The sequence below is a fragment of the Balaenoptera physalus genome, assembly GCF_965194825.1.
Source record: "Balaenoptera physalus genome assembly, chromosome: 11".
Lineage (NCBI taxonomy): Eukaryota > Metazoa > Chordata > Mammalia > Artiodactyla > Balaenopteridae > Balaenoptera > Balaenoptera physalus.
The window spans coordinates 20,970,416-20,993,004 of NC_138896.1; the positions used below are offsets into that span (position 1 = coordinate 20,970,416).

The window sequence follows — 22,589 nt, forward strand, 5'->3', positions numbered from 1 at the left end:
AGGGATTTTTCAGGTAAATAATACTTTATCTATTGGATATATTGGAATAATAATATGTATCCTTTAAGAATAATGATTGTATTATAAAGCAAATTGAAAACTATGTGTGGTCTAAAACATACAACATAATATATACAGCACAGAACTATATAAAATATACATGTAAAGGAAGGCAATAAAAACAAATTACAGTGGTTACATTAAGCTTAGTAACATCTTTTTTCATATCTTGATTTTTTTGAGGTTTCTGTAAATAACTTTTTGTACTTTACTTAATTAAGCAATACAATTATGCTTACAATATTACATGCAATAACAAGCAGAATACACAATACTATGTGTAGATGATTTGGTAGCATTTATCAAGAACGCAAGTGCATATGGACTAAGATTAAGAGGTAATCATCAAAAATAAAATACTTTTTTAGAAATGTACATTAATAGTACTTGATTTTTAAAAACAATTAAACACCTTAAAAGACATGAATTCATTTCTTTGTATTACGATATTGTAAAAATCCACCATAAAATCCTAAAACCACATAGTCGAGGTTGAGTTTACCTTTCCCAGGACTGAGCTTCTCATCCCCTTGTACATCTTGGGAGTACTTCCCTGCCGTGGGACTCAATTCTGTCATGGTGGCCATTGCGTTCTTCTCTCCTGATGACTGTTTTTCACCTACAGGGTGATATGTTATCCAAGGTGTCAGCCACGAGAAATGAGACTTCTTTGAAACATTTAAAAAGTGGGCAACAGGCAAACAGAAGCTGGGCCATTCCATCTGGATGGGGTATAAGGAGGATCCTTACCTACTCTTGGCTCAATACAACAGGTGTACTGTGCCTAAGGCGTGGAACTGTTTATTATTTAGGACCTGGAGTACTCACTGTTTGCCAATTTAAGAGCGCTGGATTTGGAGCTAGGCATTTCTAAGTTCAAATCCAGGCTTGTGATTTACCTAATGTGCTGAGTGCTACCAGGAGCAAATTTGTGTGTTTCAGTTTCCCATCTGCTGTTAACAAGAACAATGACAACAACAGCGCGGCAGCGGCACCTTCATCAAAGATCTGTAAGGATTCAATAGGCTGCACGTGCCTGGTGCTCAGCAAGTGGTTGCTATGTGGTTTATTGCCATCGTTGTTGGAGCTACTACAGATGTGGGTCACCTCGGAGCTGTGTCCTTCTGGCATCCTCTACTGCACCTGAGAACCTGGCTTCTGGTACCCCTGATGACTCCCACACTGCTTCCCCGTTTGACCCACTGTGAGTGTCGCTAACATGTGTCATCAATAATTGGAGACCAAATTTGCATAATGAGATGATACGATTTTTAATTGGATACATTTGACATGTAATATTGTGTAAATTTAAGGTGTACATCTCTTCTTACTTTGATACATTTATATATTGTAAAATGGTTGCCGTTGTGATGATATTTATCACATTATATACTTAGTACAATATTATTGCCTATGTTCAATAAACTGTACATTAAATCTCTATGGTTATTTTAGTATTTGGTACAAATTTGTACCCTTAAATACCATCAATGTTACTCCCTACCCTCCATCCCCTGGTAACCACTGTTTTACTCTCTGTGGTTTTTTTTACATGTTTGACTTTGAGTCCACATATAAGTGATATCATACTGTATTTGTCTGTCTCTGTCTGGCTTATCTGATTCAGCATAATGTGCTCAGTATCTATCCATGCTGTTGCAAAAGGCAGGATGTCCTTTCTCCTCATAGCTGAGTAATATGCCATTGTGTATATACCACAAGATGATACAATTCTAATCCTGATCATTTTTGGCCACAAGTTGATGATATGTCTACAGAGTTATAGAAAAAACTAACACAGAGATCTTGACCTTTCTGCTTATAAGAGAAGTAAAAACATCTTTCCTACATACAATATTAAGATCTTTAATACCCAAGGGGATTTTTGTATGGTACTGTGTATAGAATTACAATATTTGTGCTATGTTTAGTGCTCAATTTATTAAATGTTAAACCTCTTAAAGGAAAAGTTTCAAAACATGTAACTATTTATGCCACTAATAAATCAAAGTTGTTGGTTCAATAAGTAATATCCTCTTAAACATTTAAATACTGGCACTTAACTAGACCTGGTCTAAAACCAGTGTTACAAACTAAGGCATGGCTTCTTAGCATTTATAAAAATTAAAAGTTTCATTAGTGCAGTAAAAGTTTCATTACTGCACGTGCCATAGGCTGCCCCCTTAGGATATAAAGTTAGACCCTCTCTGGTGGCACGCGGCCAGCAATGTTGCGTCTCTTTCTCACTTTGTGAGAGTGTGGGGTTACCAGGGTTGATTGGTCTTTCCTGTTCCTGATCCCACTTTCCCTCAACCGCTTGCCTTACTTCCAGGACACAAATCCAACCATTCTTTGTATAAATGAACTTTGTAAGAAGACATATGTACTTTAAAAAATGGGGCACACTTCTGTCTATTCCCCTCTACATATTGAAATTTTACTTTTAAAACATCCCTAATAATGCTATCCTTCTTTGTGTTATAACTATTATATGAGCATTTCTTACATTAATACCTTCATTTTAGAGAGTTATTATGGAATCATGGTTTTAAAACGATTCCATTTCAATGTAATTCTATTTTCTTTTCATGTTATAATTATCCTACTTGGGTGCAGGTCAAGTTCAGAGTGTGGCCTTTGGATGTCTCCTCTCTGTTTTTATTCATTGTTTTTCTTAAACAGCTTCATTGAGGTATAACTGACAATGAACTATGCTTATTTAAAGTGTACAATTCTGTAAGTTTTGAAGGATGTATACCCATGAGACAATCAATGCAATCAAAATAGTAACTTATACATTACCCCCTGTAAGTTTCATCCTGTCCTTTTGTAATCCTTCTCCGCAGCATTTCCCAGCTCCTGCCCATTCATCCTGCTCTTCTACCCCTGGAAACAAAAGATCTGCTTTCTGTGCTATAGATTAGCTTGCATTTTCTAGCAATTTGATAGAAATGGAATCATATAGTATGTCCTCACTTTTTTCCTGGCTTATTTCACTCAGCATAATTATTTTGAAATTCATCTATGTTGTGTACATTAATACTTCATTCCTTTTTATTGCTGAGTAATATTTCATTGCACGGTTATACCACAATTTGTTTATCCATTCATCTTTTGATGAAAATTGCATTGCTTGCCGTTCATGGCCATTACAAATAAAGATGCTATGAACATTCATGTACAGGTCTTTGTTTAGACATGTGCTTTCATTTCTCTTAGATAAATACGTACGAGTGGTACCTATGAGTGGATAAATACCATATGGTAAGTATATGTTTAACTTTTTGAGATAATGATGAATTGTTTTCCAAAGTGGTTGTACCATTTTACACTCTCACTAACAGTGTATGAGAGAGTTCCAGATCCTCTACATACTCAACAATTTGATGTGGTCAGTCTTTTTAGTTTTAGACATTCTAAAGGATGCGTAGTAATATCTCATCATGGTTTTAATTTGCATTTCTCTAATGAGGTTGAGCATCTTTCCATGTGTTTATTTGCTATCAATATACCTTCTTCGGAGAGGTGTCTCTTCAAATCTTGGCACTGGGCATTCTAATTCCCTGGTGTGGCCAGAACATTTCAAAAATAGGTCTTTTAAACGTGAAACTAACACAACATTGTAAATCAAGTATACTTCAATTGAAAAAAATAGGCCTTTTGTACCTAGGGAAATTGCCCTGATTTTAATTGCAAAGATTGTTTGGGAGATACTTTACTAAAGACAAAGATGTGGCCACCTGCACTGTTTTGCACAACCTGGCAATGCTGAACAGGAATATGTTGTTTTTATTAACACCTTTTCCCCATGAGTGATATTTATTCTCACTTCCATGTTCTGCTATGATGTCAGTCAATGTAACTCTGTGGCTGTGAGACTTTACCATCCCCCTGCTGTGGGACTGTTTGGACTGGAACATTCTGAATGTCAGATTACTTCCAGTTTTCTATTATCTCTATTCTAGACAACCAGGCATGCCTTGTCTCGGAAACCTGAGTGCCCAGTCCCAGCAGATGTGACCATATATTCAATACACAGAGATCATTCTCCCAGGAGATTTTACATTCACTCACACAGCTAAACAGGTGGTTGAGTATAGGCAACAAACAGGGATCCACATAAGGGAAAGTTCTGAGAGCAAGTGGCTGCCAAGGGAACATCTGAATTCCAGGGACTGTTGGTGACCTCAAGAAAGTTTTCTGGCTGGATGTCCCGGCAGTGAGGTTGCAAGGGTAATACAATTCCACTCCCACTAGCCTCCAAGGCTTAGGACTATACAAAAGAAACTACATATATATATTTACATATTATATATGTTTTGTATATGTGTGTGTATACACACACACACACGCACACATATTTTTTAACAGCTACCTTATTTTCCATTATTGGTCCAGAAAACTCTGCTGGCTGCCTGAGTCAGAGACTGTATATGGCATCCTGAGATGTTTCTGGTTCGAGGCAGTGTTCACAAGGAATTATACTGAGGTTCACCTTCCTGCAGAGACCACTGGGTTTAAAGGCTGGGGGTGTGCAACCAATAGTACCCTCCCTATACATCTGTGAGGGCACAAGTGTCATCAAAAAGTTGTAACTTCTACATCTTTGCCTTGAGGACTCTCCCTGATCACCTCCTTCCAACTGTCTTCAGTCCACCTACCATTTTCTGGTGGCCCTGGTGACTGTTCCATTGCCTCATCTCGACATTTCTTCTTCTATCCCCAGCCATTTTAGTTTGGTTAAATTTCACACCATCTCACTGGTTCTGACTCAGCATTCTTCTAGATGCTGTCTTAGACTCGAGTCACCCCCAGCCCTGTCTTGTGTCAAAGCCCTGGACCCTAATTGATCTGGGTGGGAAACTAAGGCAATGAGCTTGATTACAAAAGGATGGAGTCCCTCAGGACACTGGCAATAGTCCTGTTGCTGCTGTGAATGTGCCCAGGAGAAAAGCCCTGCACAACCTTCGCGGGGGCAATGAATCTTCACGTAAGAGATGGCGCTGTGATTGCCAAGGCGTTCTTATCTGAAGTGTTCCTTCACAACCACTCTGCAGCTCTTCTCCCACCAGCTGTTGCTACGAAAGAAACTATGATAGCTACTGTAATTAACTACTAACCCAGGCAGTTTACATCAACCCCAGATGGAGCTATTACTGACCCTTTTCAGCCAGATCATCCCGTTGGCAAATGAAAGAGTTGATGTTTGCTCACAAGCCCCAAAATTAAACTCCCCAAACTCAGCCTTTAAATATTTCACTAGAGCGCCTGTTTCTTGGAAATGTCTTCCACAATTGGCATTTTCTCAAAGCTTATGGCTGATCGGGCACAAAACTTCAGCTTCCTGCTTCTACCTCTCTTCTCTCCGCCTTGTTACGGAGATAAGGCTTTTACATCTTCATTCACTTTTTTTTAAAACTCAGTATGAGAAAACCTGCGACTTGGGGGGTATACAAAAACTGCCGATTGTTACACAGAAAGGACCCTTCGAGAGCTTTCGTAGCAACACCAAGATAAGTGACTTACTTGGTGTCTGAGGAAGGACTTCGACTTAGAACCTGCTCTCCCTTCACGCTCTCTCCCTCCACAGCTTAGCCAGCAGGCAGCTGAAGATGCTTGGCCACCTGGGGCTTGACTCGGTAATCATTAATGAGATTCATCAAACTAGAAGTTGAATGAGAAGGCTTCTTGCCAAGTGGCCTTTGGGGAAATTTTCAGAAAAGTGTGCCTTGAGTACTCGGAATCTGAACCCCCTCTGCAGTTCTGCCTGCTTCTCTGCCAACGTGTGATTTTCGACCTTTCTCCTCAGGTGTATCTCCTCAAAACTTCAGATGCCTTCTCTAGTTCAGACATTTGAGTGTGGTTTTTACTTTGATTTACTGTGTCTTCGATGACTTTAGTTCTCTTTTGAAAAGGATAAAAAAAGAAAGAGAATATTATAATTAAATGCAGTTTAGTACTTTTTTCCCTTCTTTGTTGTTTTTGGGTTTTTCTCTTTGAAATTTTAATTTTTTCTTTGAAATACTGAACTATAACAGATAAAGTTGAACTTCACTCTACTGCTTTCCCTGATCCTTTCTCTTTTACACACACACACACACATGAACAATAATATGTCTCACATAAATTTAGTGAGGCTTCTCTACATTTTTCTGTTTTTACTATCTATAGGTATGTTCACAAACTATATAAAATAATGTTTTGTATCATTTCTAAATTTGTGTACATGCTATCATGCGGTATGGGCCACACTATAACTCACTTTGGAGAATAAGCAACATGCACTTGGAACACCCACATGGGCACAGTGGAAGCCAACCTCTCTCAGTTTACGTTGACTTCTTTTTAACTACATGCCTATGCAGCTGAAAACATCCTCACTGCTTTCCAATCCACATATGGTTCTGCTTGTCTTTGTCTCAGAGATGAAGCAATGCCTTCAGATCCCCAGCTTTATGGAGATAGTTCATTTCCAGCTCCCTGCATGCTCTGTGCTTGCAACCCAGACACCTTTCCCTGTGTGAGCATGAGAGTCAGTCTCCAGCCATGGAGAATTAAACCTGGTTCTGCATTCCTTTGAGCTCTCCTGGCTTAAGCTCCGGCTCATCACTTTGATTTTAAGTTCCTTCTTAGTTCTTAGTTTATGGCCCCTGAGGAGATCTCCTTTTGATTTTGAGTTTGACTCTTTCTACCTATTTGGACTATATCATAGGAGAGTAAATCACCTCCCAGAATTCTGGTGGAGGAGTGGGATCCTGGCAAAGTCTATTACTGAGATCAAGGATTCTGAAGGAAGTCCCTGGGTCTTGGGGAGTCCAAGCTACTATTTTTCTTTTCTTTTTTAGCTGTGTTGGGTCTTCATTGCTGTGTGTGGGCTTTCTCTAGTTGTGGCAAGCAGGGGCTACTCTTTATTGTGGTGCTTGGGCCTCTCATTGTGGTGGCTTCTCCTGTTGCAGAGCATGGGCTCTAGGCGCACGGGCTTCAGTAGTTGTGGCACACGGGCTCAGTAGTTGTGGCCCACGGGCTTAGTTGCTCCGTGGCATGTGGGTTCTTCTTAGACCAGGGGTCAAGCCCGTGTCCCCTGCATTGGCAGGCGGGTTCTTAACTACTGCGTCACCAGGGAAGTCCTCCAAGCTACTATTTTTCAAGCATTTATTATATGTCCTCCTCACAATTCTTTCAGGTAAGTCTTATTATATTCATTATGAGGTAAGAAGAGAAAAGAAAAACAGATTTGTTCCATCTGCACTTCGGGAATTTAAGCATGGATAATATAAGTCCATTATATAGAAGAAAGGGATGAAAATTTCACCTTCCTGTGTAAAAGATTTTTCCCTGAGTCATTTTCTGAAGGACTCTGTACCCTGCGATAAATAATCAACAACTTTAGAATTCAAATACATCTAACCCTGAATTATTATCCAAGTCAGAAAATGTGACTTGGTTTTGCAATTTAATTTTTAACTTCATCTTAAAATGCTCAACTTGGAGCATTCTTGTATTCAACTTGTTTTGATTTGGTAGAAATAGACGTAAGTTGTCTCTGTGTGGGAAAAAATCCAACTTCGCTTCATTTCTATAATTAATTTTCAAACACTTGAATATAGATAGAAATATTATCTTGACTTAGATTGTGATATCTACCTTTTAAAAATTTTGTTTTCCTTTTGAAAAGGGTTGGTTTTTAAATTGCTTTCTTTTAGTAACTAGAATTATTAGAAAGGATAGGGTGCACATTTCTCCTGTGGTAACTGTTGAAGTTATCCTCAGAGCTGTTTTCATAAGACTGTGAACAACTGTCATTAATAATTAGACACATGGGGACTTCCCTGGTGGCACAGTGGTTAAGAATGTGCCTGCCAATGCAGGGGACATGGGTTCAAGCCCTGGTCCAGGAAGATCTCACATGCTGCAGAGCAACTAAGCCCATGCACCACAACTACTGAACCTGTGCTCTAGAGCCCGTGAGCCACAACTAGTGAGCCTGAGTGCCACAACTATGGAAGCCTGCGCACCTAGAGCCTGTGCTCCGCAACAAGAGAAGCCACCGCAATGAGAAGACAGCGCACCGCAACGAAGAGTAGCCCCCGCTCACTGCAACTAGAGAAAGCCCGCACGCAGCAACGAATACCCAACACAGCCAAAAATAAATAAATAAGTAAATTTATTTTTTAAAAAAAGGCATAAAAAAATAATTAGACACACGACAGCTCGGCAAGATGTGGGCTCTGATTCTGGCTGATGTTTCAGAGGGCACCAGTGTATAGTCCCATTGTAATCACAGAAAGCCTGCTGTTTCTAGTCTAGGAGGCTCCGGCAGAGGAAGCACCTCTCATGTGCACACTCTGCCCCAATCCTCATAATGTCTAGCGGTGATTCAGGGACAGCTGTCGAGAAATCACATCGGATGAATCTGAATCCTGAAATGAAAGACTTGACTAAATGATAATGGTCACTCTCTGGAGCTTGGCTGCTTTTTCACACACACTCGAAAGGTTGGAAACCATGAACCCAAATGATGTGTTATGTCTGCTCAGAATCTTAAGTCCACATCATGGTACTGGCAAATACTTTCTTCTCCAAGTTCAAGTCAAACTCCTGTTTGCCTCACCATCGCTATAAACAAATGTGGTCAATCCGGTCATCAAGCTCATATTGGAAGACCATCTCTATTATTGTGACTTTTATCACCTGAGCAGAATGGTATGTCTTTTGTTATCTACACAACACATTCAAGTATGTGCTAGATTGCCATACTGCAAATACTCCTTGCTTTTGTCCTTAGATATGGCTTTCTTTTACTCTACTTTCTAGTTTCAATGCCCCTTACTTCTGCAACCACAGTAACAGGAATGCCTAATTCAAACTGCAAAATCTTATGCTATTGAAGATAGCAGTCATAGGAAAGAAAAGACCAAAACACAGGAAATTCTATTACAATTCGGATAATAAATTAAAATTTGTGCTTTTGATGTTCCAAAAAAAAGAAAAGAAAATGATTGCTTAATCACATAATCACTTTTCATTACTCTACAGAGATGAATAGCAATATACACCCATTTCTCCTCCGAACTCCAAGGTCAAAGGTTTGCAGGTGTGCCTCATTCTTCACTCCAGATCAGACTCTATTCCACAGTCCAGTCTGGGAACTGACCTTACGTTCTGGTTGTTAGACAATGGCAGTTGTTAAAGAAGCTTAAGGTAGTCTAGCGTTAGGTTTAATAAAAGCAATTTTTAGACTAACTTCTACCACATGTGCAGACATTTATGAATCCTACTGCCTGGAGAAGTGGCCAAGCACACTGTGTCTGAGGGTGCCAAAGCCATCAACAACTACACCAGCTGCGAGTTGTTTTTAACCAGACTTGAATATCATAAACCAAAGACATTGTTAAGAGCCATCTTAGTGTTTAACATTAAAGTTCTAGTTAGCATGTGTTTTTGCTAATAATTCATTGGTTGTGAATCACCCAGTCAACTAGTAAGTTAACACGGCAGGGAAAAAAGGCAGTTTAATTTTTCTCTCGGCATTGACACCTTTCCTTATGAATAAAATAGGTCTTTTGCAGTTTTTTGTTTCCAAGGTTGTATAGTACTGTGTGCATGTGCACTGATGTACCAGTTATGAAATGATAACCTCTATCCTTTACTTTTTGATTAGAGGCTTTAAATGTCATTTCATGCCATGTTTAAAGCTTTTCTTCAGTGTTTAAATAACATCTTCATAATGTTCTCAATCTTTGATGGTGCCTTGATTTAATGTTACCTAATATGCTAGTCCAATTCCTTCTCTATAAATTGTGTAGTATTTTTCCAACTTACTGAGGTTTTCAATCAGTCCTGGAGACACTGGGGCCTCAGCCCAGGTGCCATGTTTTCCAAGATCATTCTCCTCCCCCAGGTCAAATAGTTCTTGCTCAATCTAGGGGTGGTCCAGTCTAACAACAGTTGATTGTGGGTGGGTGGATATATGACCCAAAGTAGGCCAACATTATTCCTCATGGATTTAGATTAAGGGGGTCAGTCTCTCTCAAGTGGTTGAAACTGAAATCTACAAAATGTAGGTGCTGTAGAGAGAATCATTTCAAAGTGCTCTTGGTAGAAGCCACAGTCAGCTATTAGGCTGTCTGGTTGACTTTTGCTTCCTGAGTGGTTGATGCCAAGTATTAATACTATCCAATCAGGGTGAACTTCAAGCAGCTCATTTACATGTATTCTTTTTTCTACTTTTCATCCAATCAAAGATTGGGTTGCCCCAACACCTCATTTGACTGCAGCAATTGTAAATAGGTTCCACTTTGTCCTAACTGCCATTTTCTTTACCTCGAAGTAGTGGAAGGCTGCATATATTATACCTGGGTCTTCCCTTAAGGATTTTGCTATCTCCATAGATGATTCTAAGAAAAATTGTTTGCTGTCTCTAAAAACGACTCTAAGAAAATTTTACCAAACTCAGATTTGCAGGAGAGATGGCTTAGAGACAAGTAGATGTCCATCTACCTTATTAACCTTTTGAAACAGGTATACCCCAACATGGGCACTTCATCCAAGTGTATTGAGAAGTATTTTGCCAAAGATACCTTCAAGCACTTAGTAGGAGATGCTTCCTACCTGGCTCCTTGTTACAGGTTCTGGACCATCCAGGGAGATCCGATTGTCTGTGAGCCTGCTCCTGCCCAGGGAATTGACTAAGCATGTTGTATCTGATGATATCAAGGCCATCATCAAGTACACCAGTTCTACCCAAATGAGCTGCTGTTAGGAGGATTTAAACAGCATAAGACAAAAGCTCTTTTCAGAGCCATCAACATTTTCATTTAATAGTTATAATGAATTTATATTTCTAATATAAATATCTGTGTTACCTCTTTGTGAATTGTCCAGGGTTCTGTAAAGTTGACATTCTTTGTAAACTCTTATCCTTTCTATTTAAAATGTCTATTACCTTATCTGATAAAAATTAATTTATCTGGGTGGAAATATAATAAGGAATTTTTCCATTATATTTTTTATTGCTTTTCTATGTTGGAATGTTACTGATAATTTGTGCTGTAATATTGTATTTGGCCACCTTGCTGAATTCTATCATGGTAGTTCTATCTTTAGTTTTTTGAGGAACTGCCATACAATTGTCCATAGTGGCTGCACCAATTTATATTCCCACCACCAGTGTAATAGGTTTCCCTTTTCTCCACATCTTTGCCTGCATTTGTTATTTGTAGATTTTTTGATGATAGCCATTCTGACAGGTGTGAGGTGATATCTCATTTTGGTTTTGATTTGCATTGCTTTGATGATTAGCAATGTTGAGCATTATTTCATGTGCCTGTTGGCCATCTGTATATCTTCCTTGGAAAAATGTCTGTTCAGGTCTTCTGCCTATTTTCTGATATATATATTTTTTAATATTGAGTTGTATAAGCTGTAAATATACTTTGAAAATTAACTCTTTTTCAGTCTTATCATGTGCAAGTATTTTCTCCTATTCCTTAGGTTGTCTTTTCATTTTGTCCATGGTTTCCTTCGCTGTTCACAAGCTTTTAAGTTTAATTAGGCCCCATTTGTTTATTTTGCTTTTACCTCTTTTGCCTTAGGATACAGATCCAAAAAAATATTGCTATGATTTATGTCAAAGAGCATTCTGCCTATGTTCTCTTGTAGGAGTTTTATGGTTTTAGGTCTTACATTTAGGTCTTTAATTCATTTTGAGTTTATTTTTGTATATGGTGGGAGGAAATGTTCTAATCTCATTGTTTTATATGTAGCTGTCCAGTTTTCCCAGCACCACTTGTTGAAGAGACTGTCTTTTCCCCATTGTATATTCTTGCCTCTTTTGTCATAAATTAATTGACCGTAGGTGTGTGGCTTTATTTCTGGGCTCTCTATTCTGTTCCATTGATCTATGTGTCTGTTTTTGTGCCAGTACCATGCTGTTTTGATTACTACAGTTTTGTAGTATAGTCTGAAGTCAGGGAGCATGATACCTCCAGTTTTGTTTTTTTAAATCAAGACTGCTTTGGCAATTTGGAGTCAATAATCCCCCACAAATATTATCAACTGATTTTTGACAAAGGAGCATAGGGAATGCCATGGAGAGAGGATAATCTTTCCAACAAATGGTGTTGGAACAGTTGGATGTGCATATGCCAATTAAAGAACCTAGAGACATTCCTCACACTTTACACAAAAACTAACTAAAAATAGATCATAGACCTAAATGTAATACATAACATTCTCACACTTTTAAAGTAAAATATAGGAGAAAATACGTATGGTTTGAGATTTGGCATACAGTTTTAGCTATAGTTTGAGATTTGTCATACAGTTTTAGCTATAATACCAAAAGCATGATCCATGGGGAAAAAAACTGATAAGCTGAGGCTGGGCTAGATTTAGTGACTCATTTTCAAAGAATAGAGTGAGGAAAAGGAAGATAATAACTTTACAGGGGAGAAACCTGGCAAATATCACCTCAACCAGATGATGAAGGTTGACATCACAATGATGTCATGTGAATATTATGTACTCTCTGATATCATGAAACAAGAAGGGCACTTCACTTCCCTGGTATTATTTCAAAAAATCCATAACTTGTTTCCAATCATAAGAAAAACAAACAAACCCAGATTGGGGAACATTCTACAAGGTACCTAGCTAGGACTCTTCAGTACTGCTAAGGTTCTGAAAAACAAGAAAAACTAAAGAAATATGACAACTAAATGCAATATGGTACTCTGGATTGGACCCTGGGACAGAAAGAAACTATTGATGAAAAAGTGGTAAAATCTAAATAAACTCTGGAATTTAGTTAATACTAATGTATTAGTGTTAGTTTCTTATTTTTGACAAATGTACCACAATAGTGTAAAATGCTAACAAGGGGGGAAACTGGGTGAGAAGTATATGGGAACTCTCTATACTATCTTTGCGACTTTTCTGAAAATTAAAATTACTCCAAAATAAAATATTGTATGCTAATTTAAGTCAGGATAAGGGTCACCTTGAGAGGCCAAGGGACTGGAATGGAGCCTGAAGGGTCTTATTAGATGGTAGTAATGGTTCTCTTCTTAATCTGGGAACGAATTATATGGGCCTATCCTTTGTGAAAATTTAGCTTGTTGATATGTGTAACTTTCCTGTTATAAATGATCCTTCAATAAAAATCATTTAAAATGAGATCATTGTTATTAACTGTCCCTTAAGTACTTTTAACTCTAAAATTCAGAATTATTTAGTACTAAATATTGCATATTTTGCAACAAAAGGTTTTTATTTTTTGGCCGTGCCACGTACCTTGCAGGATCTTAGTTCCCCACCCAGGGATGGAACCCGGGCCTCGGTAGTGAAAGCTTTGAATCCTAACCACTAGGCCACCAGGGAACTCTCAAAAGTTCTATCTGAAACATAACATTATTTTGAACATGTAACACATTCATGTGGTTTGAAATTCAAATCTATAAAAGAAGATAGTAAAAAGTAAGCAAACAAAATAAAAACAAGTTAAAAAACTCTGCTTAGCGATGTTTTCCAATCCTTCATTTCCCTCTTGAAAAAAACCAGAGTAATGTTTCCTTGTATCCTGCCAGAGACAATTTTTTAACATATTTTTTTCTTAACAGAAAGGATGACAGGCTACCTCTTTTTAAATAAATTAGTATACATTAAAAAAAACTTTAATACTATTTCAAATAAACTTGGGAAACAGGAAAATTGCCCAAGATTCATCATCCTCACCCCCGCCCCCAAATTTCAGTTATATGTATTTTCCTTGTTTGTTTTTTACCCCTATTTATTTTTTCATTTGGTTGGAAATCACAGTGTAGATAAAATTTAAGGCAAGTACTTCAAGATGTTTCTTTTTCTCTTATATTACAAAACATTGAGAGCACCAGGGAATCTTGAAATATTCATTCAGTTATGTACCATTCAAAATGTTATTATCACACATCCATTTTGTATCAAGCTATTTGTTAAAAGCTGAAAAGGAAAAGATGATTACCACCCTCCAGGAGATTTCATTCAAATAGAACAAATAAAAGTGCAGAACTTTAAAATGAGACATGAAAAGGACCAAATAGGGTGACTGACTGCCTGGGAATATTTTAAAAGGCTTCCTAGGGGAAGGAGTGTTGGCATAAGAGTTTTCCAGGTGGGAAAGCGTGTGCAATGGAGAATATATATAAAAGACTGTGCTGGCTTGGGAATTGGGGAGTCTATATTATGACTAGTGGAGAGTCTTAGGGTTTGATGCCTCCAAAGAATTAAGGTTTGCAGGTGCTTCTGGATAGGTGGGATGATTACGAGCAAGGAAAACACAAATCTAGGGAAAGGAGGAGTTAGTGGAAAGCCAATAACACATGGGGAAGAGGAAAAGAGAACTGTAACACCTGAGGGGAGAAATGGCAATGCTGAAATCTAAGTATGAAGAAGGAGGAGGCTGGCAGATGCTATGAAATCCTTTTATGGGGCAATGGGGCAATGACCCTGGAATTGCTGAGCTAGCAGCAGTGACATATCCGGTGCCAAATCATGTGCTGGAAAACAAATCAAACAGAAGCGGACAAAAGCCCAGACCTAGAGAAGAGTTATCAGTAGTAAAGCAGACAGGAGAACCCATTCAGCTTATGAGGGTACCGGGGTCCCTTCCAGGCACCAGGAACACTGGGGAACCAGGAGACATGGTTGGATCCTGGTAGAGCATGTTCACCACACAGCATAGTCAGGCAACTGCCTACCAAAAGCAACCCCTTCCCACTGTTGCTGCTGTGTTTAGTTAGGGCTCTTGATCAGCTGATCAGCTGGGAACATTGATTTTAGGAGAGAAATGGGCAACCTACAAGATAAGCAGGTGTTAACCTCAGGCTGCCTCTGTGCATACCACTCATGCACACTTGGAGTTCTGCACACTGTGGGGTGCAGAACTATTACGCACACCATAAAAGTTCTGGTTTCTTTGTGCTCTGTTGTGTTGTGAAAGCTTTTCGTTAATTAGTCTTATTAGCCTTCACTGGAAGTCAAATGCCAGATAATAACCTTCTGTCTTGTAAGTGGAGCCACTTTAACTAAAGCAAGGCTTAAAGTTGGATTAAATTTTCTCCCAACTGTTTGCTACTTCTCTACAAGTTCTCTTAAAACACTGGTTACACACTAAGAAGGCTCTCAGCACCCTGCATAGTATCATAACCCAGTAACCTCCAGAAGGGTGTCAACTTATTCAAAATCACTGCTATCCTCAGTTTCTGAAAAGAACCATTTCATATCTTTCAAATTTTCTTGATCATTAAGATCCAACCAGACTGCCAGGATTCTAAATCCCATTATGTAATATCTTATTTGCCTCTGTTGCCTCATTATAAAATGAGGGTAAAAATCCTACCTACCTCTTGGATTGTTATAAGAATTAACTGGCACATAATAAGCACTCCAAAAATGCTGGCTATTATACTATTATTTTTATCATTTTTCTTCTTATTCATGCTGGTTCTTTTACCTGGAACATACTTACCATTTTCCTTTATCTAGTAATTCTCACTAACTTTCAGAGCTCAGCTCAACTCAACGATCACTTTCTCAGTGAGGTCTTCCTTGGCCACCCTCTTCTCCTTCCAATCTTTTTAATTCTTCTTCATTACATTCCCTTAGTTCTCACCCTAATTGTAATATGTGATTGATTTAGAATCCACTGTTTAACCTTCTACCTGGAGTGCTCTTCCCCCAAAGCCAATTCCCCTCTTTCCCTTCCCCTCTTTAGGACTTTACCCAAATGTCACCTTTTCAATGAGTCCTGCTTCCCTGTTTAAGTTTTTCTCCTTACCGTTTATCACTTGTATACAATATGCAGTTTATTTAATGTCTTCCTCCATTTCACATGGGACTGTGTGTCTGTCCCTGTCACTACTTTCGCCCAGGTAGGTTACATGGCAGGCATGTGACGTGTATTTTTGGAACAGGGGTATAAGCCCCCATTTAGGATGTTAACTTCTGTGGTGAGAACAACAATGGTATCATTTATCACTGTACCTCCAGCACCTCACCTCCAGTCACCCAGAAGTGGCTCAAGCATAGATAAATGAACAACAAAACAGGAGAATCCCATCTGGAGGCCAGGATACATCATAAGCAACCAATCATTTTACAAAATAACATGGAGAGGTTCAACCTTAAGACTAAAGACTAATCTTGAGAAGAAACTATTGAATTACTGAAAGAGTAAAAGAACTCATAAAGACTGATAAAAATTGACTTTGAAGAAATATATGAATAATGACGATACCTGCATGAAAAGAAAGAGTTCCTCAATTTCATTGTACCTCACATGTAAATAATATTCTAGGCCACCAATCTGAACCTGTTTGACACATTTTGCTTCTTCCCTATATCTGTATGTGAGGTCAAAGACCCCTTTACATACAACTTCTGGATGGCAGCATCAACATACACCATACCCTGAAATGGCTAAACAGCTCATTCTCAGGATTGGTTCCAAGAGCCTCAACAAAATTTATAGCTTCAGTTGCTAAACTGGCTGGAATTCTCTAGCTCCTGGGTGATAACAGAGTTGTAAGTATGGCTACTGTCCACTAATCTCAGTGATGTTCAGCCTCTCTGCTTTACTGAGACTATGTCTAGGGTACCCAATTTCTCTTCTGGTTCCCTAGGGGCCAGGGTTAGAGGTGGAGATGGGTCCGTACGGCTGGACCATTGGGGATAATTCACCCTTAAAACTAGGGAGTGCTTTCTGGAACCAAAGAATCACATATAAACAGGGAGTGGGCACTCCCCTGGTTTCAGAAAAACAACAGGACATGATCACTCTGAAAGTGGTCTCAACACAAACTGAGGGAAGCCGTTACATTCACCTGCTGGGGATGTCCATGCCTCTGCTCCCTTGGCACAACTGAGTCATTTAAATGAATTAGTCATCATATAAACTGATATCACTTGGCAAAGAGCTCAGGTCCTAAGAATCGTAGTGGCAGTCGGAGCAGCAAGGGGGGTTCCCGAGGAGAAACCATCCCCGCTTTAGTTGGGCAAACAGCTGGCTTGGGTAGAACTAGTTCTATTCCACAATAATAAAAAGGAAAAAAATTAGATTTTATATAAATCTATTTCCAATATTTCTTACTCCTTCTTACTTGCATCACAACTTTATTTGGGGGAACTATCTCTTGCCCGTTGTGTGTAACCATATCGTGATAGTGAATCATGGTGCTCTGATCTCCTTCTGGAAGCTGAAAGGGTCAGTTGAGACTCTGCTCATCAGCTTTCCAGGCTCTGTTAAAGCCAAGGAGTGAGCACTTTACCTAAATTCCACCAATTAAATTCTCTCCTGAGACCTTAACTATTGAGGAGAGGGACAGGAGAATGGAGAACATAGGGTAAACCATATATTTTAGCAATGGAGCGAGCTGCTGTAGCTCAGACCTTTTGAGGCTGCCCGCTTCTTCAGGTTTCGCTTCAGGTTTCTTGCAGCAGCCCCTCCTTCAATTTCTTTGAATAAATCCACTGTGGCTTAAACAATCCAGCCTCATTGATGAAAACATTTAAAAAAAATTCTCAATATGAAAAATAGGAAATCAACATCATGGGGTATAGATGATGGGCACATTTTTCTTGAGATTTTCTCAAGGAAGTAAGAGTAAATTCCTAAAACATTCTCAAGGAAGTAAGAGTAAGTTCCTAAAACTTCTTTAAAGAACTCAGAACAAATATGTACTCTCTGAGGCAAGTTATAAAAATTAAAATATGACACTCACTGAGAGGAAAAAGAGACTGATAGTATTAAAGAAAGATTTTAATTAACAAATAATGTTATGGCAAATTTTTAAAGCAAACCGGAAATAGTAAATATCAGAATGGTTACTGCTTAAAAATAGACAATTTGTATAGAGAAGTGGTTTTCAAACTCTTTTGATTGTGTACCACATAAAAGAATTTTGAAAACTTCAGGTACTCTCTTGAATATTTTTAACTTGACATCTAAAACTTTTCATCAAAAATAGAAATGACTTGGTTTGTAAATAAAAGAAAATATGAAACATAAAACGAGGAATGACTTCAGTTAGAATAAATATTTCATGACATGATTTGATTTTAATAAAAAATTTTAACCATCTTATTGTATAATTTATAGCAAATCTAGAAGAAATCACATAACATTTTTGTCTGAAGATTTTATTGAATATATCTTGAAACTTTGTACTTTAGGAAAAGATTCCAACTTCATTTGAAAGAACCAGTTCCCTAACCTGCCTTGCTTCAGTTGTTCTGAACTCAGAACATTCCAACTCTGGCCAATCTCTACTAAGAGCACACACAGCAGACAAGGAAAGGCCGGAAAACCAAAAGCCAGATGAATATTAATCATTAATAGGTAATCCCCAAAGCAATATTTGGAAACGATTTGTTTACATTCTAGGTATTGTTCCACAATAAAGTGTGGATGCCTTTTTTCTTTTTTAATGGAAAGAGGGATAGCGTGAACATAGGCATATTTTCAGGCAATTTTAGGAAATAAGTTGGAACTTATGGAAGTCGGGGAAGACCTTGGGAAATGTATTCATGTGCTTTCAGCACTGAGAAGTCCATGAAGAAAGCAAAGTAAAAGAAAAGAAAAAAAAGATACAAGGAAAGAAACTCTTAAGACCACTAGCTGAAAAGCAAATTATTCATAATGTTCAAGGCAACATTGGTTGAAAGTAATTTACACTTTATAACATTTTGGAGAAAGTATGGAATTCCAGGTTAAAGAAAGAATCCTGCACCACTGAGCCTAAATATATCTCTCCTACAAAAGTTAGCTGGCTAACCAGACTTCCTTATTATATTAGACACCAGAAAAGACTTGCAGGAAGTCAATACTGGCTAAGTTAATATTTTAATGTATTAATGCTCCATAATGATAGTATGGCATATGAAAAAAGAAATTCTCTACTATTATGGGATTCAGAGGATTATCCAAGTACTGTTCCAAAATAATCTCCACTGAAATATTTTGAGAAGTGGGAGGGGCGTTTCATGAAAAGAAATGTCAGTGGCTAGGGCTAGGCTAAGGTAAGCGAGAGGTGTCCATGGTGCAAAATTAAGGAGCTACTCACTCTCACGTGCCAATCTCGTGCTTGCACGAAATGAGCCTGAGGAAGAGTGCCTCCCTGGGCACCTGGTTTGCCTCACCCTACTGACCCTTGAATTATATCCAAGTAACAGTGACAATTATGATGCTCGATAGAATGCAGTTCTTGTATGCAAAGTACTTAATGCAACACTAATACATTAACTGCAACAAGTTAGAGCAAAATTTCAGAGAACAGCAATGAAAACAAGGAACTGTACTTAGGTGAGATATTCAGATGTCTCATTGAACCAGTTTCCTCATTGTATGTAAGGTAGGAGTCAACAATTGCTCTTTTACTCCACAGGTTATTAACTTAAGGAATAATGCATTTAGAAAACAATAAATTTGGGGTCACAACACAGTAAAATGTAATCTTCCCACACAAGAGGACTTAGAGTAGAAGTCTTCCTCTACGTTTTAAATTCTTTCATAATTAAATAAAAATAAATGAACTCAATATTCAAAACAAAATTTACAGGAAGTAAAACAAAGGGAAATAGGAAGTAAGAATGACAAAAGATAAAGCTAATATATTAAAAAATAAAAGACAAGATCTCTTAGAAATAAATAAATCATAAGTGGTCTAATGAAGAAGCAGAAAGAAAGCACACATGAATCATGTCAGAGGTACAAAAGAAGCTCAAACCTCAGCTACAGAAAAAATGAATATATTGTAAAAAGATACTTGATAAAACATAATAATTATATTTTGCAAATATAGTTTAAATTGTGTATAAAATGGATGATCTTCCAAGATATCTTAAGTTGTCAAAACTGATGGAAGAAAATATAGAACCCCTTAACAGGCCCATACCATGAAGTAAATTAAGAACTTTATCAAAGAACTTTCCTCAAAGTAGATTTAAGCCTCCATAATTTTACAAACCAATGTTTTCAATCCTTCAGATAATAATAACAATGATACAATTTCTGTTTTAGTTAATTTTTTCAGAGTACTTGGGAATAAGGAAAGTTTCCCTTTCTTTTTTTTGAAATCAGCATAAGCCCCATATCTAGATATGACACGCACACATACAGAGCCAGTGTCATATACCAATACAGCAGCCAAAGTCCTAAATAAACTATCAGTGAATCAAATCCTCTGGCTTATCGAAAGGATACTCAAGGAACAGTTTGCTCAACATTAAGAACTATGTTATATAACTCAATATTTAACAGTCAAAAGAGAAAAATCAGATCATCTCATTGTTCAATAGATGTCAGTAAGCTATTCGAGAAAAGCGAATTAACTCACATTAATGTTAGAAATGAATGTTAGAAAAGAATTGTTAAATCAGAAACAACTCTTTAGGATGGGGGAGATGGGTTAGAGATGCTTCCTATCAACTCAGAATGCATCTATTCTGAAGCCATTAGGAAATGTGAATGGTAACTTTTTCAAACCATCAAATGGAGAAAGATAACTGAAGCGTCTCTGACACACAGATGTTATTTGTCAGGAATCGATCATAGCAGGTGCTCAGAAAGCCTAGAAGTGCTGAGCCATTATTCTTACCTTTCCCACCGATGACAACCAATGCTTCCAGGGACTGGGTTTCTTAGGAAGCCCAAGCTCATTCATTTTGCTGTTTGGGAACTTAGACTTTAATCCAAAAGCTGACAACACAGACTGTCCTGCTGCCTTCCTCCCTGCTCTGATGCTGGAGGGTCGGGCAAAGGAGGAGGAGACAGAGAATCAGGGAGCACGTGAAAGTAGAGACCACGCCTCCTTCCCAACTGCTCCATTTGTCAGACCTAAGCTAAAGAGAGAGGAGAAACTTTGAAGTGGATGAAACACTGAATTTAAGTAAATGTTTTACTTTTTATATACACAAAAACGTACGAATCATAAATATACACTTTTCACAAAGTAAAAACACCCATGTGACTAGCACCCGAGTAATAGGTCATTACCAGCACCTCAGGAGCCTCCTTGAAGTGCCCCCTTCCACTCCTACTCAAGGGGAATTCCTAACTTGATTTTTAATTGGATAGATTAGTTTTGTCTGTTTTTTTTTTAAACTATTTAAACTTCTTAAAGAAGTTTTTTTTTGTCTTCTTTCATTTAAAATTGTGTTTATGAGATCCATCCATGGTGTTGTGTATTGTGGTCTATTTATTCTCATTGCTGTATGAATATACCACCATTTTTTTTACTCTTTCTTCTCTTGACAATTTGTTTGCTGTTGGGCTACTATAAGTAGTGCTCCTATGAACATTGTTGTACATCTTTTTCCAAATGTCTATGTACATTTCCAAGTGAAATGTCTAAGTCATCGGAATGTCTAAATTTAGCTTTAGGAGATATTGCTAAGAAGCTTTCCCCGAGTTCTGATTTGTACTTACAGTCATAGCGTGTGAAAATTCCAGTTGCTCCACACCTTGCCAACGTTTGCTGTTTTCCATCTTCTATTTTGTTCTTTCTGTTAAGCATGTACTGGTATCTCACTGTGGTTTTGATGTTCATTTATCTAATGTCTAAGGAAGTTGAGCACCGATTTATATGTTTATAGGCCACTTAGAATTTCTCTATTATGAAGTCTTTGTTCAAAATATTTGCCTATTGTGTTGTCTGGTTTTTTTTTGCCTGTATTTAATTTGCCTATATTTAATTTAATTAATTTTACTACTCCTCTCTTTTTTTCTTCATTTTGTTTACTACAAACTCTCCTTCCTCTCTAAATTGTAAATACCCAGAAGACAGAGCCAGAGCGTTCTTATCTCAGTATCACCCTCATAGCCTGTCAATCTGTTTTCTTTAAAGCACCTGCTCAAAAATACCTGTTGATTTGCATTAGGAGATTCTCTTTATCTGCTAAATTAGCCCAAGGCTTTAGTCCCTGTGGTTCTACTTGGCTTCTAAACATGCTAAGAATTTCTCCTCTGGAATAGTTACAGCAAAACTGACATCAGCTTTCTGTGTAGAGACAGCCTAGAGGATGTATTTTAAGGGTTAGGAGACAGAATTAATTCCTGTTGGGGTTGATGATGACTATCTGAGAATCTTGGGCAAATAAGGAAAATCTGAAGAAGGTCAAATGATCTTTTTCAATCCTAAGGAGGAATTTCTCTGGTGTGTGTGATATTGTTCCATGATTTCTTCCATCTTGTTATACCTTCAGTATTCGTCTCCTCCATTTAAGTCTTCATTTCATTTGAAAGTGCCTCTGTCATCTTCCTCTAATTTTCATTCTGTGGACCAAACTATCTCAATGTCTCATCTAGAACTGCCCACATTGCTTCCCTTCACATCCATTCTTTTTACATTGTAAGCTTTCCAATTCTATCTTCTCTCTCCCATGATTTTCAGTTAGTCTAATTTAATCTTCTCCTTGTCATTTCCTGGTTGTTAATCTCCTGGAAATTAGCTAGGATAAATAAATATCTATTTTGCCTGATGGAAATAATCCTAATG

At 37.9% G+C, this 22,589-nt stretch overlaps 1 protein-coding gene across 1 annotated transcript in view; it reads right to left on the minus strand.

The window, feature by feature from the left end:
* The window catches only part of LOC309638157 (sodium-dependent phosphate transport protein 4-like), a 44,291-nt gene extending 21,765 nt beyond the window's left edge, over positions 1-22,526 (minus strand). Inside the window, 1 exon segment of the mRNA XM_082413766.1 lies at positions 563-22,526. Coding sequence (XP_082269892.1) covers positions 563-782 — 220 coding nt within the window. The 5' untranslated portion in view covers positions 783-22,526.
* Positions 22,527-22,589: the final 63 nt, after the last annotated feature.